Consider the following 17,139-nt stretch of genomic DNA (forward strand, 5'->3'; position numbering starts at 1 on the left):
ATTACATGCTATTTTTAAAATAGTTTTAGTTATAGAGGACATGATACCTTTATTTATCTTTTCTTTTTTAAAATATTTATTTTTTAATTGTAGTTGGACATAATAATACCTTTGTTTTACTTATTTATTTTAACATGGTGCTGAGGATTGAACCCAGAGCCCTGCACATGCTAGTCAAGTGCTCTACCACTGAGCTACAACCCCAGCCCCTAATATCTTCTTATGTGCTGCTAATGATCAAACCCAGGGACTCGCATGTGCTAGGCAAGCACTCTATCACTAAGCCACAATACCAACCATGTGCTGCTATTTCTAATGTGTATTACAAAACAAATATAAAAAATATAAATTTGAAAAGTAGTTTTTAGAATTAGGGGTATGCCAGGGATTGAATTCAGGGCCTCCTACACGCTAGGCAAGTTCTTCACCACTGAACTACATCCCTAGCCCCTTTTTTAATTTTATTTTGAGACAAGGTCTTGCTAAGTTTACCAGGCTGGCCTAGAATTTGTAATCCTCCTGTCTCAGCCTCCCAAGCAGCTGGGATTACAGGAATGTGCTCACTGAGTTGTTTTCAGAATTAAACAAAGTGCTAACCTTTTCTTCCTATATTCCTGTGGACTGTCCTGTGACTCTCACTGTCAAGACCACTGAACTAACATGGACCCATCCTGGGACTATATGATTCTAAGACAACAGCTAATGACAATCAGTAAAAATACCTAGAATTTATTATTCTCAGTTAAGAAATAAAGGGCCAAGATATCTGATGCCAAGTAAACCTACAGCAGAAACAATAACTGGGAGCTTCTGAAGATTCACGGAAATCACAATAAATTGTTTAGTACATGTGGGAAGCTACTAATTATAAGCACCAAGAGCTTCTTTTTCAAGAATCACATGACCACCTTTCAGTTATGTTATACAAGAAAGCCCTTTTGTGAGTAGGAATTAGACCTCTACTACTAAGTGCTTACCATGTCTCAGACACTATTCTCAGAATCCAAGTATTACATCACTTAATCCCCTACATAGCCTTTGGATCAAGCAAGTATGTAGTATCATCTCCACTTCACAGATGGAGAAACTGAGGCTTATGAAAGCTGGGCAAATTGTTCAAAGTCATTAGAGTCTGTAACCTAAAATTCCACTTATTTCAAAATATTTGCCTAGTATATATATTGAGGAGCATTTAAATACAATAAAAATAAATTACTGTACACAAGTACATAAGTTGCTTAAAATCAAATGCCTTTTTGAATTTTGAGAAGACATGCTTCAGAATTCTCATTCTATGTCCATATCCATTGTCCCTTGACAAAAGAATCTCTTAACACTCTTTACATCCCTGTACATGTAGAAAAACGTAGCATTTGCTCAGCATTTGCAGTAAGCTGACAGGGGCAACCAGTCTACCTGAGAGCTGAGAGAATCAGCATCTAACATACCAGCAGCCCAGACACCAGAACCACTAACTGGGAAAATCAGCTATGACAACAGCACATCATAATGGTAACAATTCTACAGTCACCATAAACACATACAATGTACACTGGGATGGCAAATAATATTAAAGGAAAAAAAAAGGAAAGGGAGAAACAGGAGCAGTTAGGCAGACAATCTGATTCCAAGGATCAAACTAAATATGTTTTTAAACTCACCTATTATAAAGTCTCTCATAAAAGCTCTTATTAGGTAATGTTACATGAATATTCGGTAACATTAGTTCCAACACATAGTGAGAATTGCTGATTGCTTTATCCTGAAACTCCACCATTTCTACAGGGTCTCCTGGCATCACCATCTAAAACATAATAATTTTACACACACATACAAAAAAGCAAATAACTATTTTACGTTTAAAATAGTTGTAACATCTTCTTAATGTATCATAGCATTTAGTATATGAGCAATAAACAAACATAACAGGGGAGAAGGAAAAACAAGACAATGTTGGAGTTAAAAACCTAATTTTAAAGAAAGTATTCAAAGTATTTTTTTGTTCTTTTAATAAATGAGTTCAGTGCAATGAACATTCCTCTTAGCACTGCCTTCAGTGTCCCAGAGATTTTGATACGTTGTATCAGTGTTCTCATTTACCTCTAAGAATTTTTTATCTCCTCCCTGATGTCTTCTGCTATCCATTGTTGATTCAATAATATATTATTTGGCCTCCAGGTATTAGAGTAGCTTCTATTATTTATTATCACTGATTTCTAATTTCATTCTATTATGATCTGATAGAACACAGGGGTAGTATCCTTTTTTTGTATTTGCTGAGAGTTGCTTTGTGGCGTAATACATGGTCTATTTTAGGGAAGGATCCATGTACTGCTGGAAAGGAATATTTGCTTGATAATAAATGAAATACTCTATATATGTCTATTACACCTAAATCATTTATTATATTAGCTCTATAGTTTGTTTAGTTTTTGCTTGGAAGATCTATCCGGTGGTGAGAAAAGTGTGTTAAAGTCACCCAGTATTATTGTGTTGTGTTTGTATTTGATTCTTGATACTGAGAAGGGTTTGTTTGATGTACAAAGATCCTCCATTGTTTAGGGCATAAATGTTTACTATTGTTATAGCTTGTTGATGTATGATTCCCTTAAGCAATATGAAATGTCCTTCCTTCTTTATTCCTTTCTAACTTTGATTTGAAGTCCACTTTATCTTATATAAAGATAGAAAACCCTGCTTATTTATAAAGTCCATGTGAGTGATGTATTTTTCCCCAACTTTTCATCTTTAGTCTCTGGATGTCTTTTCCTAGGAGGTGAGTCTCTTGAAGACAGCATATTATTGAGTCCTTTTTAAAAAAAAAAAAAATCCAATCCACCAGTCTATGTCTTTTGATTGGTGAGTTTAGGCCATTGACATTCAGAGTTATTATTGAGATATGATTTGTATTCCTGGTCATTTTGGAACATCATGCTAAGTGAAATAAGCCAATCACAAAAAAACAAAAAGAATGTTTTCTCTGATAAGCAGATGCTGATCCATGTGGGGTTTGGGGGTAGCAGGAAAGAATGAAGGAACTTTGGATTGTGCAGAGGGAAGTGAGGGGAGGGGTGGGGTTGTGGGGATGGGAAAGACGGTAGAATGAGATAGACATTACTGCCTTATATACATGGATGATTACACTACTGGTGTGACTCAGCAATATGAACAGACAACCAGAGGAATGAGAAGTTGTGCTCCATTTGTGAACAATGTTTCAAAATGCATTATACTATCATATACAACTAATTAGAACAACAACAAAAAAAAAAATAGAAAGGAGACCAGTAGAATAGAAGAAGGGGATCAGGGGGAGGGAGGGGAGAGAAAGGGGAGGTGCTGGGGAATAAAATTGATCAAATTATACTGTTTTATTGTGTACATGTATGAATATATTATGACAAATCCCACTGTTACATATAATTATAATGCACCAATAAAAAGAGGAAAAAAGAAAGCATTTTTTAAAAAAATTAAAATCATTACTATATGACTAAAGATAATATTTTGATATTGCTTACACTGTTATTTTACCTGTTCATTTTCAAACATTACTCTACGAGAAGAAAAAGGAGATGGGGCTGGTCTCCTTAGGTCACAGACATCTTTCAGAGAATGAGCACCTCCTTCCTCCTCTTCCTGGTAGTGACCATTTTCTTCCTCCTCTTCAGCTGCTATTCTCTCCAAAATGGAATGCATGGCTGGTGGGTTTATTTTCAGTACCATTCTGATAGCAAAGATAACTTTTTTAGAAAATCAAGATTTAAGTATAAATAAGAAGACTTTAACTTTTGTGCATATTAATACTAAAAAGCTCTGATTAATGAAAGTATTAGACTTCTTTACAAAGTCTATGTCTAATGTAACCCACTTATGAATACATTATAAACTTAAATATACTGTAAATGTAGAACTGAAAAAAGCAAATAAACAAAGGCCATAAACATGACAGTCTAACCTTGAGGACAAAAAAGTCATTTCAAGTATCATTAACAGGAAGCAAATTTTACCTAAGAATTTGAGTTATTATCATGAAACCAAATCCTCTCATATATATTCTATTCTGCTAGAATGGAACACTTGCCTACCTAAGAAACTTCGTGTTATATAATTGGTTCAAATGGAAAAAAAAAAAAGTCGATTAGGAAATAGTTTCCAAACTGCAAGAACAAAGTTTTTCTACCTGGAATTTCAATAGTAAAGAACTTGTGTGACTATTGTATGTATCTACAAACTCTAAACCTCATGGCATTAATGCAGCCTTTGACTGCAAATGCCATTGAGCTTTGACTTCAGAGTATAATCCCATTCTTTTCCTCGTCTTCTACAGAACATCACTAGCACAAGCTTTTAGGGTCCTTTTTTAACACCATATCAAACCATTATTATGATGAGTCATGGAGTCCTCAAACAAAATAGCTGTGTTATTCTTTCTACCTTAAGTGATGTTTGGGTTTTTTTGTTTTGTTTTGGCCCTAAGAAGGTGTTGCTATTTGGTTCTAGTAAAATATCACAAACCATTTCTTAATTTATGGATATCCAAATGTAAATTGTGCTTCCAAATTACTTAACTGAAGCAGATTCAATTCTTCTGATGAAAACTTACATTCATTATCAGAAATGTATTGATAATGCCTGTCCTGAAAATAGGCTAATATATAGCAGGGAAGGTGAAAAAGGCAGGGATAAAAATGGCATAAAAAAAACAATTTACTCTGAACCCTCAAATATTCAATTTTCATAAAATAATGGATTGTTATTTCAAGTAAACGAAGTTCTTTGGAACATGATCAAGGCTCACTTTTCAGGGTAACTTAAGAAATGATTTCTCCTGCCTGAGAAATCTTGGAACCAGGAATGGTGGTGCACACCTAAAATCCCAGAGACTTAGAAGACGGAGGCAGGAGGATCTCAAGTTCAAGGCCAGACTGGGTAAATTAGCAAGACCCTGCCTTAAAAAAGGGCTTGGTATATAACTCATTGTTGGTCACTAGCAAAAGATCTACAATCCACTATACTGTAAAATAAACCAATCTATCTTTCTAGAAGCAATGGTTCTCAAAGTACAGGTGCATATTTGAATCATCTGATGTAAATTTTAAAAACACAATGATGCTGGGCTCTATCCCAGAATCTCAGGTTAGAACCCAAGAATCAGTAGGATTTGGGTAAAAGTGACCCATATTTTAAAAACACTGCAAAAGCAACCACTGACTATAAAATTCATTTGACAACTACTCAAAAGATGCCTCGGGATTTCTCTTCTGTATCCTTGAAGTATTTTTAAGATGTAATTAAACTAGGCAACTAGAGACCGAAGAAACACCTGTACCTTCTATTTTGAATAATATCTAAAATATAAACTTCACAGAGTGGTGCTCAATATTTTCTTATTTATCCTTCTTGCTCTAGGTTCTCTCATTAACCATTTTTAGCAAAATTTATAGCCAAAATGTTGGTTAAAAGGACTATCATATTTTAATTTTGAATGGAAATACATTACACCTATACACTTCCTTACCGTGGCCAGTCAAAGTCATCTGACGATGCTGTATCTCCATCTACTCCACCAGATACATGGAAAAATTTAACAGATGGCTCCCCTTTCTCCTCCTGGAATGACCCTAATAAAATAAGACTGTTATACCAGAACGCATTCATTCTCAAGTGCTAAAAGACCTTTAATAATGCACTATTAACTTCTATAGCATTTATTCATTTGTTCCCACATTCATGTGACATACAACATATGGGACCGAGCAGATAAATTTTTGATGCTGTTTTGTATTCAGACTTAAATTCTTGGGTTCCAATATTTGATGTATAAGGTATATATCATGACACAGTAAATATATTAACATATATATTAACAGTAAATGTTATATATTGTATGTATTACTTATATGTAACTATAGTAAACTGTAAATACCACTTACTGGATGCTATTATTTCTTCATAAGTCTATATAACTAATCTACCACTACCAAATAAAAATAAGCATATTTCTTAAATGAAAATTTGTTCCAAGCACGGTAAGAATTACCTCTGTTCAAAATAACTCTATATTGTTATGCTTTTCCATTTGATTTTACACCTGAAAAATGGTTTTCTTTCAAAATAGTTTCTTGCCACTGAAGATAAGGGATGATTAGTAACATTTAAAGGTCCTCTAGTGAGGCCTTAATGGATAAATGTTCATTTTAAATATCTCCACAGATACAGAAAACTAGTAAGAACAGGGAAGGAAACTTTTGCAGCCTCTTCCCAGCAAGCGGGGGTGGTTTTAGCAGAAGCAGCAGTCCAGGAACCACAGGCTCAAAGCCCTTCCAGAGCTCTTCATAGGCTGGTTCACTCTAAGTTTACATAGAGTCTATTCATTAGGTGACAAAAACAGAGCAATATAGAAAAACTCAAAACAGGCTTTACAAAGAAAAATTACTAGAAATTAGTTCATATAATGATTGAAAATTCAAGTTCTTATGTCAAGATTTGGGTTTGAATCTTAATCCTGCCATTTACTACATGATCTTGAAAGATACCTCCTTCTACATGCATAGATTCCCTCAACTACTAACTTATAAAAACTGGAAAAAATAAGCATATGGTGATTATGATGATTAAAGGAAACAAGATAATATGTATGAAGTGCTTAGCACAGTACCTAACCATACACTGACACTCTATATATGGGCTAATAAGTGGTAGGTGATTACAAAAAAGTAGGTTAAAGGCCACTTTTATTTTCCTCTGTAGAAAATCAGTACTTGAACAAAGTGATTAAATCATTATGCTTGGTCATTTTTTTTAATCTAACATATTACATATTTGCAAACAATTTTGATGGGAAAAGCTACTGCTACTGTATCTAACATAATATTCTTCAATTCTATTATATTTTGGAGCTCTCACATACTTTTATGATATAAAATTAGTAGCAGTTATTTGTATCTTGTCTCCTAAAGCACTTTCAATCTTACCAGCTAGTTCTCTAAAGGTAAGTTCCAATTTAATTTGTTCTGGGGTTGAGCCTCCTATAAACTCCGTCTTAAATTCTAGATCTGTGAATGCTAAATGAAGGATCTCCTTCTGAAGTGACTTCTTAAACCATGGTCCTCTTTCTTGATCTGACCGAAGATCAGGTATTGGGAAACGAACAGAAAGATTTAATGCTGGAGTGGCAACTTGAACTGATACTCGACAATTTGCAGGATTGTGTGAATCATCTAGAAATACTTCAGTGAAAGCCTTGTGCTAAAACACAAAACATCAAAAAAATGCCAAAATATTAAATTAAGTAAATTACATTAGCATTCAACATTTCAATATGTACAATAACTAATTCCCCAGTGTAATGAATTAGCATTCAAATCAAATTCACTACCATAGTAATTTAGTATAATGAAATTTTATAATGTAACAATTACTGGCAAAAGTTATAACTACTGGCAACAGTTACACCCTGATATAAAAATAAATCAATCAAAATAAAAACTGAACTAAAGACAAGACAAAGACACAATAGGTACATATATATATATTTTATTATAAATTAAAAATTAAAAAATGTGTAAATTAGCTTGTCAACAAATCAAATGTAGTTAAAAATCATTATAGTATCCAACATTCAATCTGAAGGATTTACCTACCAACATATTACTTTAAAAATCCAATGTGAGGAGCTGGGGATATAGCTGAGTTGGTAGAATGCTTGCCTAGCATGTACAAGACCCTGGATTCAATCCCCAGCACCACCACCCCCCCCCCAAAAAAAAATTCAGTATGAACACAGATGAATTATGCCAAACACAAGACCAGTCTCTGACTCATCTTTGTATTTCTAGAACTAAGTCCAGAGACTAGCACATACTAGGTTTATAACACAGATGAATTATGCCAAACACAAGACCAGTCTCTGACTCATCTTTGTATTTCTAGAACTAAGTCCAGAGACTAGCACATACTAGGTTCTAAATAAATATCCACTAAATGACTCACCCTGAGTTCCTATACAATCTAAGAGTATGATCCCATGAAATGGCTACTGGAAAACAAACAGATGTACCACATGCCCCAAACCATGAAACAAAAGGGTCAAAGAATGTGCAATTCACATAAAGGTCCACTTCTAACTTTTCTCTAAAATGTATTAAAAGCAATAAATGTTTAGTCCACTGTAGGTGGAACAGTCCACTATTTCTTGAATCAGTCTCTAAAGTCTTAAGACTAGAAACTTCCCTTCTTATGTTACACATTGATTTTTAACAAACCTACACTTTCTCTCTCCTATTTGACTTTCTCATACTATCTCTCACTCCAAGGCAAAAGTAATCCAAGATATTAAACCATCATCCCAATACATCTATGAGTAACAGAAAATATAGAGACTAGTCCAAAGAACTTAAAATAACTAGCAACTGGTGACAATAGAAAATGATTCAATGTGAATACTCACCACTAAGGAAAAATAAATAGGAAAATAGAATATTTTGTCCATTTTCTTTTTAATTACAGTTGTCTATGTTGGTCCTAGTCCTACAGCACCCAAATTCCAAATAGATTTCTTACAAATCTGACTTCCTTGATTTGCTTATGAAAGAATCTATACACCAGATCTAAGGAATATAATGTGATACTCAAGAGATTATTTTCCCAGTTTCAAAAGTATATTCTATATTACTTGGGCTACACTTTTTAGATGTTTGTTTAATGTGTGAACAGGTAAAACTTTGTAATGTTACAAGCACAGTTTATGAAATTCATAAATTCAGGAAAGGAAATCTAAGTCCTACAACACAATCAAATGCTATCAAATGCCATAACTTCTATTATTTTCTTTCTTTCTTTTTTTTTTTTTTTTTTTTTTTTTGGTATTAGTGATTGAATCTGAGTGCCCTACCACTGTGCTATATTCCCAGGAATCCTAACCCCCACCCTTTGCTTTTAAGACAGGATCTCACTAAATTGCCAAAGCTGCCTCAAACTTGTGACCCCTCAGCCTCCAAAGTAACCAAGATTACAAGAATACACCTCGACACCTGGATTCTATTTATTCTTTTTCCTGAGCATCAACTTATACTGACACTTTAACATATGCTATGTAATCTACAGAGAATGCTTAGCTCAGAAATTATCCCAATAAGCCAATTAGCTAATTAAATTATGATTATTTACAACATTTTGAATACTTACCAGACTGATATGCTTATTATATGAAGTATACATGTGAGAGGCCATCATCTCTACTGTAGTAAGTTTCTGTGGTTGAAGCAAGGAATTTAACCGGTCCACAATACTTATATCCAGTTCACAACATACTGGATTTAATTTAATTTGTAAGTCCGCCTTCTGAGGAACTGAACTAAGTCTTGCTTGATTGCCCTTAAAAGGGGGGAGGAAGGAGCATTAACATAATCACTAATAATACTTAAAGATTAGGTTAAGACCTCAAAATTGTGAGAAAATATATACCCCCAAATTTTACATGCAGCACTTAAACAAAAATTTCTTACCTGGGGTCCTCTATTCTCAGAATGCTTATAATGAAGTTGAAGACACACAGGGGGGTGGGCATCAGTTCCTTCTTTAGAATGAAATGTTAAAAGCTTAAAAACAAAGAAGATAAATTAAATATTAGATGTTAAGCTATAATTTATCACAGGAATTCAGAGGTGCCAATATACTAGTGGGAAGAGCTATCTGAAGTCAGAAATGCTGGCCTTACTTTTCACTTTTATCACTCACTAGCAATGTAAATCTTAGTCCAGTTAGTTAAATTTTCTTGTTTTGAGACAGGGTCTTGCTAAGTCTCTGAAGGTCTCACTAAATTGCCTACAGCAGCCCATGACTTGCATTGCTGCTTCAATCTCCTGAATTTCAAGACTACTGGCCTGCACCACCACTCGGGCTTCAGTAAGTTAACTGAGACAGTGTCTTATTTGCATAATGCATATGAGAATTCAAATGAATTAATACTCAAGAAAGAGCTCTGAAAATAAACATATAAGGGCAAAATAACAGCAATAAATATTATTTTTGCCAACATACTTAGATGTTTGAAAAAATCAGATTAATGGTAAAAGAACACAAAACATTATGCTCAACTTGAATAGTACATTTTGGTATTTGTTCAATAAAAAAGTCTTCTGAAATGAAGAATGATTGAAAGTGAGTGAATTCCTCTATGCATTCCTGTTCATTTTTTGAGAACACTATTTATGATCATATAATTCCTTAAAAGCAAGACAGATTTAAAGTGTAATCCAAAGAAAGTGACCATCATTTACCTCTGTGTAGTGAGGAGGAACAGAATGACAGTCGGTTGGAAATAGACACTCCAAAAGCTCCATTTGTCCAATGGATGTATCAGTACTAAAATACCGGGAAGCTGATCTTTGTCTTTGTTCATAGGCTACTTTGATGCCAGTACCTATAAATCTATTATTAAAAAGATGTAGCATTTAAAGGCCTCTATATACTTCTAGTTTAAATGACATATCACAAGTAGTCAGGGAACCATAAACAAATGTTAATAACAGACTAATTACCCACTTATTCTGACAAATTCAAGTTAACAATAGTAATACTCCTAAGATTTATTAACCAAGTCTGCTTTCAATTTCCCATTCCCTGACAAAAAAATAAATTTAACTGACGGAAAATCATCCAGGGTATATTCATTTCCCAACATTGCCCTTCCTTCTCTATACATTTAAAATTTACACTGCAATGGATAAAATCTTTCAGATCTAAAAAATACATGAAATAGTCTCTGAAAATTATCTAGAAGCATCATGAAATATTTTAAAACTTCAGTTGCTGGGGCTCAAATGAAGCCTATCTCTAATTTCTGTGGGTTCTGCTATATTTTCTGATATTTGAAAACGTGTCAAAATTAGAGAAAAAGCATCTCTACATCTCTATAAATACTATGGTCCTAATTTGTAGGTTATCTTTAGGTAGGGATCAAAACTACTTTACATATTAACTTTAAAACAGTTATGTTAAAATAAAACTCAAAGGTATTTTTCTAAAAAATTAATTATATTTGCCTAAACTGTTTATTAAAATAATATCACTCAGGTCATAATCAGTATTTGCATTTTAATAATACTAACAAATTCAATTCATCTATTAGGACTCAATTTATAAAGGATCAGTGTCAATTTGGACAGTTTGGGTTTGTTTTGTTTTTTAAGGTAAGGATGGAAATGTAGCACCCAAGTTAAGGACCAACCCTCATACAACTTCCCATTCCTGGCCAGTGAACATGCAGCATTTTAGAATGCCTCCCTCATTAGTTCTCTCATTACCATCAGCTGTTAATGCCAATGACAATAAGAAATGTTTTAATGATTGTAATACAGTCAACAGGGATGATGGCAAAATACGAGCAAAGAAATTTGGAACTACAGAGATGTTTTAGCAAATTCCAGATTATCTCCATAGTTCTGCATGCCACACATCCTGAATGAAAAATTCTGTTCGTAAACATCTTCATAGCATTGCAAGGAAAGTACTCATTCTACTCTTTTACAAATACATTTTTAAAACAAATACAGATAGCTGGATATGAAAGTCCACACTTGGTTCTTACTCAAGGATCATTAATAAACATGACAAAGTTTACCTGAGGTGATCATGTGAGCAAGCTTCTGCAAATACTGTTCGGAAAGACTTAAAATCATCAGATGAAAATCTTGCTGGATCAATCTTTTCTATACAAGTAAAGAAAGCTATAGCCATAGGTGTCAATGGGTTGAGGCTCAATGACGTTTCAGGTGGAGATAAAGGATCAATGTGAAGCACAGAGACTGAAAAAGTTCCAACAGCTAGTCTAAAAATAAGCTCAGGCCTGGATTCATCCATTGAAACAGATCTAGATGGGAGAGCTGAAATACATGTGTTAAAATTATACACATAAATTTTAATACTTAAATTCACATATCAAAACTATAAAACATTTACTCATGTATTAGGTTTAAAAAACAGCTGACCATACAATAGCTAGAATGACATTAAATAATTAAGGTACAATAAACTGCTAACTTCCTATGTCTTACATCTAGTATACTTGATATTTGAAGTAGAAAAGAGTCCATTAAAATAGTAAATGTATGAAAAATGCTTTTTCATTATTGAAAGTATACTGGAAAAATCAAAATTAATCAAAAGTTGCTAACCAAATTTTCTTTTGAGGTTTGTGTTTATTTCAATTAAATTTTGCAGAATAAGGGTAGAGATGTACAGGTCAGTGATAGAGTACTGGACTACCATGCATGGGACCCTAACCTTCATCTCCAGCACCACAAAAAATTTTGATATTTGCAGAGTAAAAACTTGAGGTTTTATTTCAAGGAATATATAAACAGTGAAAGAAAAATTAGGAGGCTGGCGCCATGGCTCAATGGTAGAGTGTTTGCCTGGCATTATGAGGCCCTGGGTTAGATCCTTGACATCAAAAATAAATATATAATAATCAGATGTTGAGGATCCTAAACTTTAATAATAATATGAAACTTACGTGATACTTTTCACTAACAATATCCAAGTATTTAAATACACAAAAGCTATGATGAACTAGCAACTATTCTAAAACACTTCACAGGGAATTGTTCAACAATTCATTTTCTTTCTAAACTTTGTTAAATGGCCTAAACCAAAAAAGGACCAAAAAAAAAAAAAAAAAAAAAAGACAGGTGTAAATAGAGTGCATGCTTAACATATACAAGGCTCTGAGTTCAAATCCAGCACCAAAAATTTGTTTAAACAAAATTGACATTTAAAAAAAAAATAAAGTAGAATGACTAAAAAGAATTTTTTAATTTTTAATATTTCAAAAGTTCCAGGAGGGCTGGGGTTGTAGCTCAGTGGTAGAATGCTTGCCTTGCACACTTGAGGCCCTGGGTTTGATCCTCAGCACCACATAAAAATAAATAAATAAATAAAAAGATATGTGTCTATTTACAACTAAAAAAAAAGTTCCAGTGGAAACAAAGATTAACTCTCTTCCACTCACCAGCCTTCTGCAAAGATGTCTGGTGAACCAGGTTGGATGGAAATGCTGACCCCCTTACTGGCTGTTCTTTATGATGATCAAGGAACTCTCCCCATGTTGGCTGAAGCTATGAAAGATATTTTTTTAAAGAATATGAATAAAGTCCAAAATTTTAGAAGTAACTTTTTAAGAATAAAATAATAAAATAATACTTTACCACAGTAGCACTTAATGGAGATCCGGCTGGGGTATTAGTGTATGTACTAGTTAGTGATAACTCCAGGTCCATATTTGGGGGATCCCCAAGGGGTGGAAGAGAAGAGAGACTATGGGACATGTCCATATCAGCCATGGAGAAGAAAACTTCTTCTTCTGGAGAGAATTAAACTTCATCACTTATAGCACAATTTTACCCACTTTGTATACTTTAAAGTGGGCTAATATACATTAATATAATCTTCTTCTGAAATACTGAGATACAGTGATACTCCAAAATGTATATTACTTCCAATGGGGTATTTGAATCCAAGTTATTAATGGCACAGCAAAAACTCAATTGAATATTAGTTAACGAAAGGTTATGCTTTCCTATTGAGTGGTTTTGTGAAGCTTTGTTTTGTTTGTTTTGTTGTTTTTAATACCCAGTATTTTACAAGGTACATTTTTAAAACATCATATGACAATTTAGAAGTTAAAAAAAAACTACATGTTAAAATGTCATTAGCATACACAAGACCCTGGGTTCAATCTCCAGCATAAATAAATAGTACAAATATATTGCCTTCTCTCTTTTCATATGTATATAGCTATTTCCTTTTTAAAAAGAAAAGAATCAAATATATTATTGAGACTTCTATTTATGTTTCACTTCCATCTTTTAGAGATTGTTGTACCCTTATGCAAATAAAGGTAGTTAAGGCCAAAATTTAAGAAGGCTTTAATTTTTTATTCGGTTCAACATTCCATACTTTATTAATTCTTACTATTTATGGTATTAGTGCTCATATATTCTAAAACACCTGTAAATGTAAAGTAAACTGGGTAATGATGATACTTAGATATAATTAATGGAAAGATTAATAAAGTTCCCTATTTAAAGAAATCTACTGTATATCATTATGTGAGCACATAATTTGACAAAAATGTATAATTACTCCTAATTTATCTTTTGTGTAAATCTACACTTTTATAAACTGACTTTACTCAAAAACTTCATTTACAAGACAAAACCAAAATAAAAAAATAGCAACCATGTGCTGGCACATCACTATTAATACTATGGTTAGATAAACTTAAAAATTAAAATTTTCTTAATGATATGGGTCTTTTGTTATTTCACTGCTAAACTCGTTTCACAAAAGCCAAAATTAAGTTTAATTTTACCTATGATGATAAAGTTTGATTCTGGTGTCAACTGAGTTGCTTACCACGGCTAGAAGGTGTACGAGCCGTTTCTGTCTCATAAAAGCTTTGCTCTGAAGATACACCCACAGAAAGAGAATCTTTTCTCAAATAATACCGGTTTAATTCCATCTGAATTCGATACTCGTCTTCCTGCTGCATAGGTCGGTTTTTCCTATCTTTATTAGCTAACCCTATTTTGCTAGAATTTTCTACAAGTATACAAAAGGAAAGCAGAACAGTAATTAGATTCAAGGTTAAGTTATTTAAAGCATTTCTCTCCCAAATCCCATTTATCCAATACCAATGGCAACTTAAGACCATAAGGCAGTGCAAAACACCACTATTCAATATTAATCAGAAATCTAACAGTTGTAGGCAACAAACCAGGAATCAAAAAATCTTACCTCTAGTATATATTAGTTACTAAAAATACTTTAACATGTATGCTACTTACTGTGTTCAAGAATTACATTTTCTTCTTTGTATGAAGTACTATCCCAACCAAAGAAATCAGTCAGAACAATTTTGAAACAAGAATGTGACACATTCTGAATGCAAATATATGCCATGCTGGCACAATTCAAAAAGACACAATCGAATTAACTCTTTAGGACATGATACATCGTTAATTTACAATATATGTTTAATTTCATATATTCAAAATAATAAACTTTCTTAGGTGTATGTTATATATTTCAATTTAAAAGTTTCAGAGAACTAAAAATAATAACAACAAAATTATACTTGCCTGGTCCAGCAATAGCTGCTAACATATCCAAAAGCAAGTGTACCTGTCTTGGTGACAGGAATAGATGAATAGAGTCTATCTGTCCATCAATATCCAACTTAAAAAAATAAACAAACAAACCATTCAGGATGAATACTCTTTCAAAACCTCATCACCATAAATTTCAGTATATTTCAAGCACTGAGAGAAATATTTACTGCTAATCTTGAATTCCTTTACCTAAGAGTCTCTCTACTAATTCACACAAACCTAAAGGAAAAGATCTCAAGGCCACCAAGCAGTGTGCCTCTCAGATAGATGTCTACTGTGTTCCAATGTCCATTCTCTCTTGGACATGAGTGGAAGCCACTGCAGGCATGTAAACAGAAGACAGTGCTTACATGGCCTTCCTTTCTCCTTCCAATTCTTGGCTCACTGTTCTTTCTGAAAACAAAAGTTCCATCACACTCTTCCTGATCCTAGAGAATACTCAACAAAAGCAATCACTCTATTCTCTACACAGCCTTCTAAAAAGTTAAATATCCCACCTTATTTTTCATTCATCTCTTCTTAGTTTGAATAAGCTAATAATAGCTTCTGGTATTTGTATACCATTTTGCAATTGATAAATAATACAATTAATAAAACACATTTACATTTGGAAAATGGCTTTTTGTCAAGAGAAAAACAAACTTCTTCTAATTGTACAAACAAAAAATAAATTACTATTGACTCTGAGAAGTTTCCATGATCTAAGAATATAATATATTCCTTAAAAACAATAATTATCATTATCATTTATTTTGAGCATCGGTGCCTTTGTATATATTTTCTCTACTTACTACTGTTTGTTTTACAGAGGAGGAAACAGGTTCACAAGATTAAGTGACTTGCAGAGCAAGATTTTAATGGAGGCTGACCCAGATAAAGAACCCTCTCTCCTTTCATGGCATGACTACCCCTGCTACACACAGACTGTTTTAGGGGGCTCCTTACTGACTGTTGACACTCTAAGCCATGCCCTTGATTAAGGCTGGGGAGAGTAGCAAAACACACTTCTGATTATAGGCCAAATTCTTTAATGTTTTTTTAATATTTTCTTTGCATTGAAAGTATAATCTCTGCTCTTTATTAGAATAGATAATCAAGAGTTGGGATTCTACTTTTTGCAAAAATATTTTGTTATCAATAGATTCTGGGGGCTGGGGTTGTGGCTCAGCGGTAGAGCGCTTGCCTCACGTATGTGAAGCACTGGGTTTGATCCTCAGCACCACATAAAAATAAATAAACAAAGGTATTTTAACAAAAAAAAATAGATTCTGAATTTGGCATACAAAAGACAAAGTACTTATTACTTTTGGAAATATAAAATAACCAAAAAATTTTTCAACTCAGTGTAACACAGTAGCTAAAACAAAATCTCTCTGAATCAATCCAGGCAGTCCTCTACTTTCATATATAATGCATTGCTGAAAGCATACACTAAGATTGGAAATATGAAATATCAGACTTACTACTTATGTGTATACTATTCTTGCAGAACTAAAAAAAAAATAGCATGAAACCTTTTTTTGTGTGTGATTAATTTCTTTTAGTTGTCAATGGACCTAAATTGAACCCTGTGACTCACAAATACTTGACAAGTGCCCCAACACTGAGCCACAACCCCAACCCATGAAACCTTTCTTAACATTTTGAATGCACAGTTAAAAAATTTAAGTTTAATGAACACTGGAAAGAGATTAAAGACCTAATACTTTGAGCACATCTTGTAAAGCTACCCCTTGTCTACTCTGTATTAAGGTTATAAGATCCATGCTTCTCAATGCTAATTTCCAGAACTCTTTTTTTCCCATTTAGCACTCATTTTCATTAAATAAACACAAAATGTATTTCACGTACCCAATTTATTACACAAAAGTTATTAAAGAGACAAGGATTATAGTATATCTAATACCAAATATTTGCTGGTACACAATGCTGCCACACAAAATTTCCAGGTGTCCATTTGTCA

The 17,139-nt window shown here is 33.3% G+C and overlaps 1 protein-coding gene across 7 annotated transcripts in view; it reads right to left on the minus strand.

Annotated features, from left to right (window-relative positions):
- The window catches only part of Atg2b (autophagy related 2B), a 74,918-nt gene that overhangs the window by 33,852 nt on the left and 23,927 nt on the right, over positions 1 to 17,139 (minus strand). For 5 of the 7 annotated variants that reach the window (XR_013439277.1, XR_013439275.1, XR_013439276.1 and 2 more), the window contains exons 7-18: positions 15,147 to 15,243; positions 14,422 to 14,607; positions 13,212 to 13,366; positions 13,016 to 13,121; positions 11,627 to 11,888; positions 10,284 to 10,434; positions 9,510 to 9,602; positions 9,190 to 9,378; positions 6,978 to 7,251; positions 5,522 to 5,624; positions 3,535 to 3,727; positions 1,662 to 1,804 (exon numbers count right to left, since the gene is read on the minus strand). Coding sequence is in view for 4 of the 7 variants with exons in the window: in XM_078050827.1 (XP_077906953.1) it covers positions 1,662 to 1,804; positions 3,535 to 3,727; positions 5,522 to 5,624; positions 6,978 to 7,251; positions 9,190 to 9,378; positions 9,510 to 9,602; positions 10,284 to 10,434; positions 11,627 to 11,888; positions 13,016 to 13,121; positions 13,212 to 13,366; positions 14,422 to 14,607; positions 15,147 to 15,243 (1,952 nt within the window). In the remaining 3 variants the exon portion in view is untranslated. The remainder of the gene's footprint in view (positions 1 to 1,661; positions 1,805 to 3,534; positions 3,728 to 5,521; positions 5,625 to 6,977; positions 7,252 to 9,189; positions 9,379 to 9,509; positions 9,603 to 10,283; positions 10,435 to 11,626; positions 11,889 to 13,015; positions 13,122 to 13,211; positions 13,367 to 14,421; positions 14,608 to 15,146; positions 15,244 to 17,139) is intronic. The other 2 variants (XM_078050826.1, XM_078050828.1) reach the window with 2 other exon arrangements.

This window comes from Ictidomys tridecemlineatus, chromosome 5 (assembly GCF_052094955.1).
Source record: "Ictidomys tridecemlineatus isolate mIctTri1 chromosome 5, mIctTri1.hap1, whole genome shotgun sequence".
NCBI classification, from domain to species: domain Eukaryota; kingdom Metazoa; phylum Chordata; class Mammalia; order Rodentia; family Sciuridae; genus Ictidomys; species Ictidomys tridecemlineatus.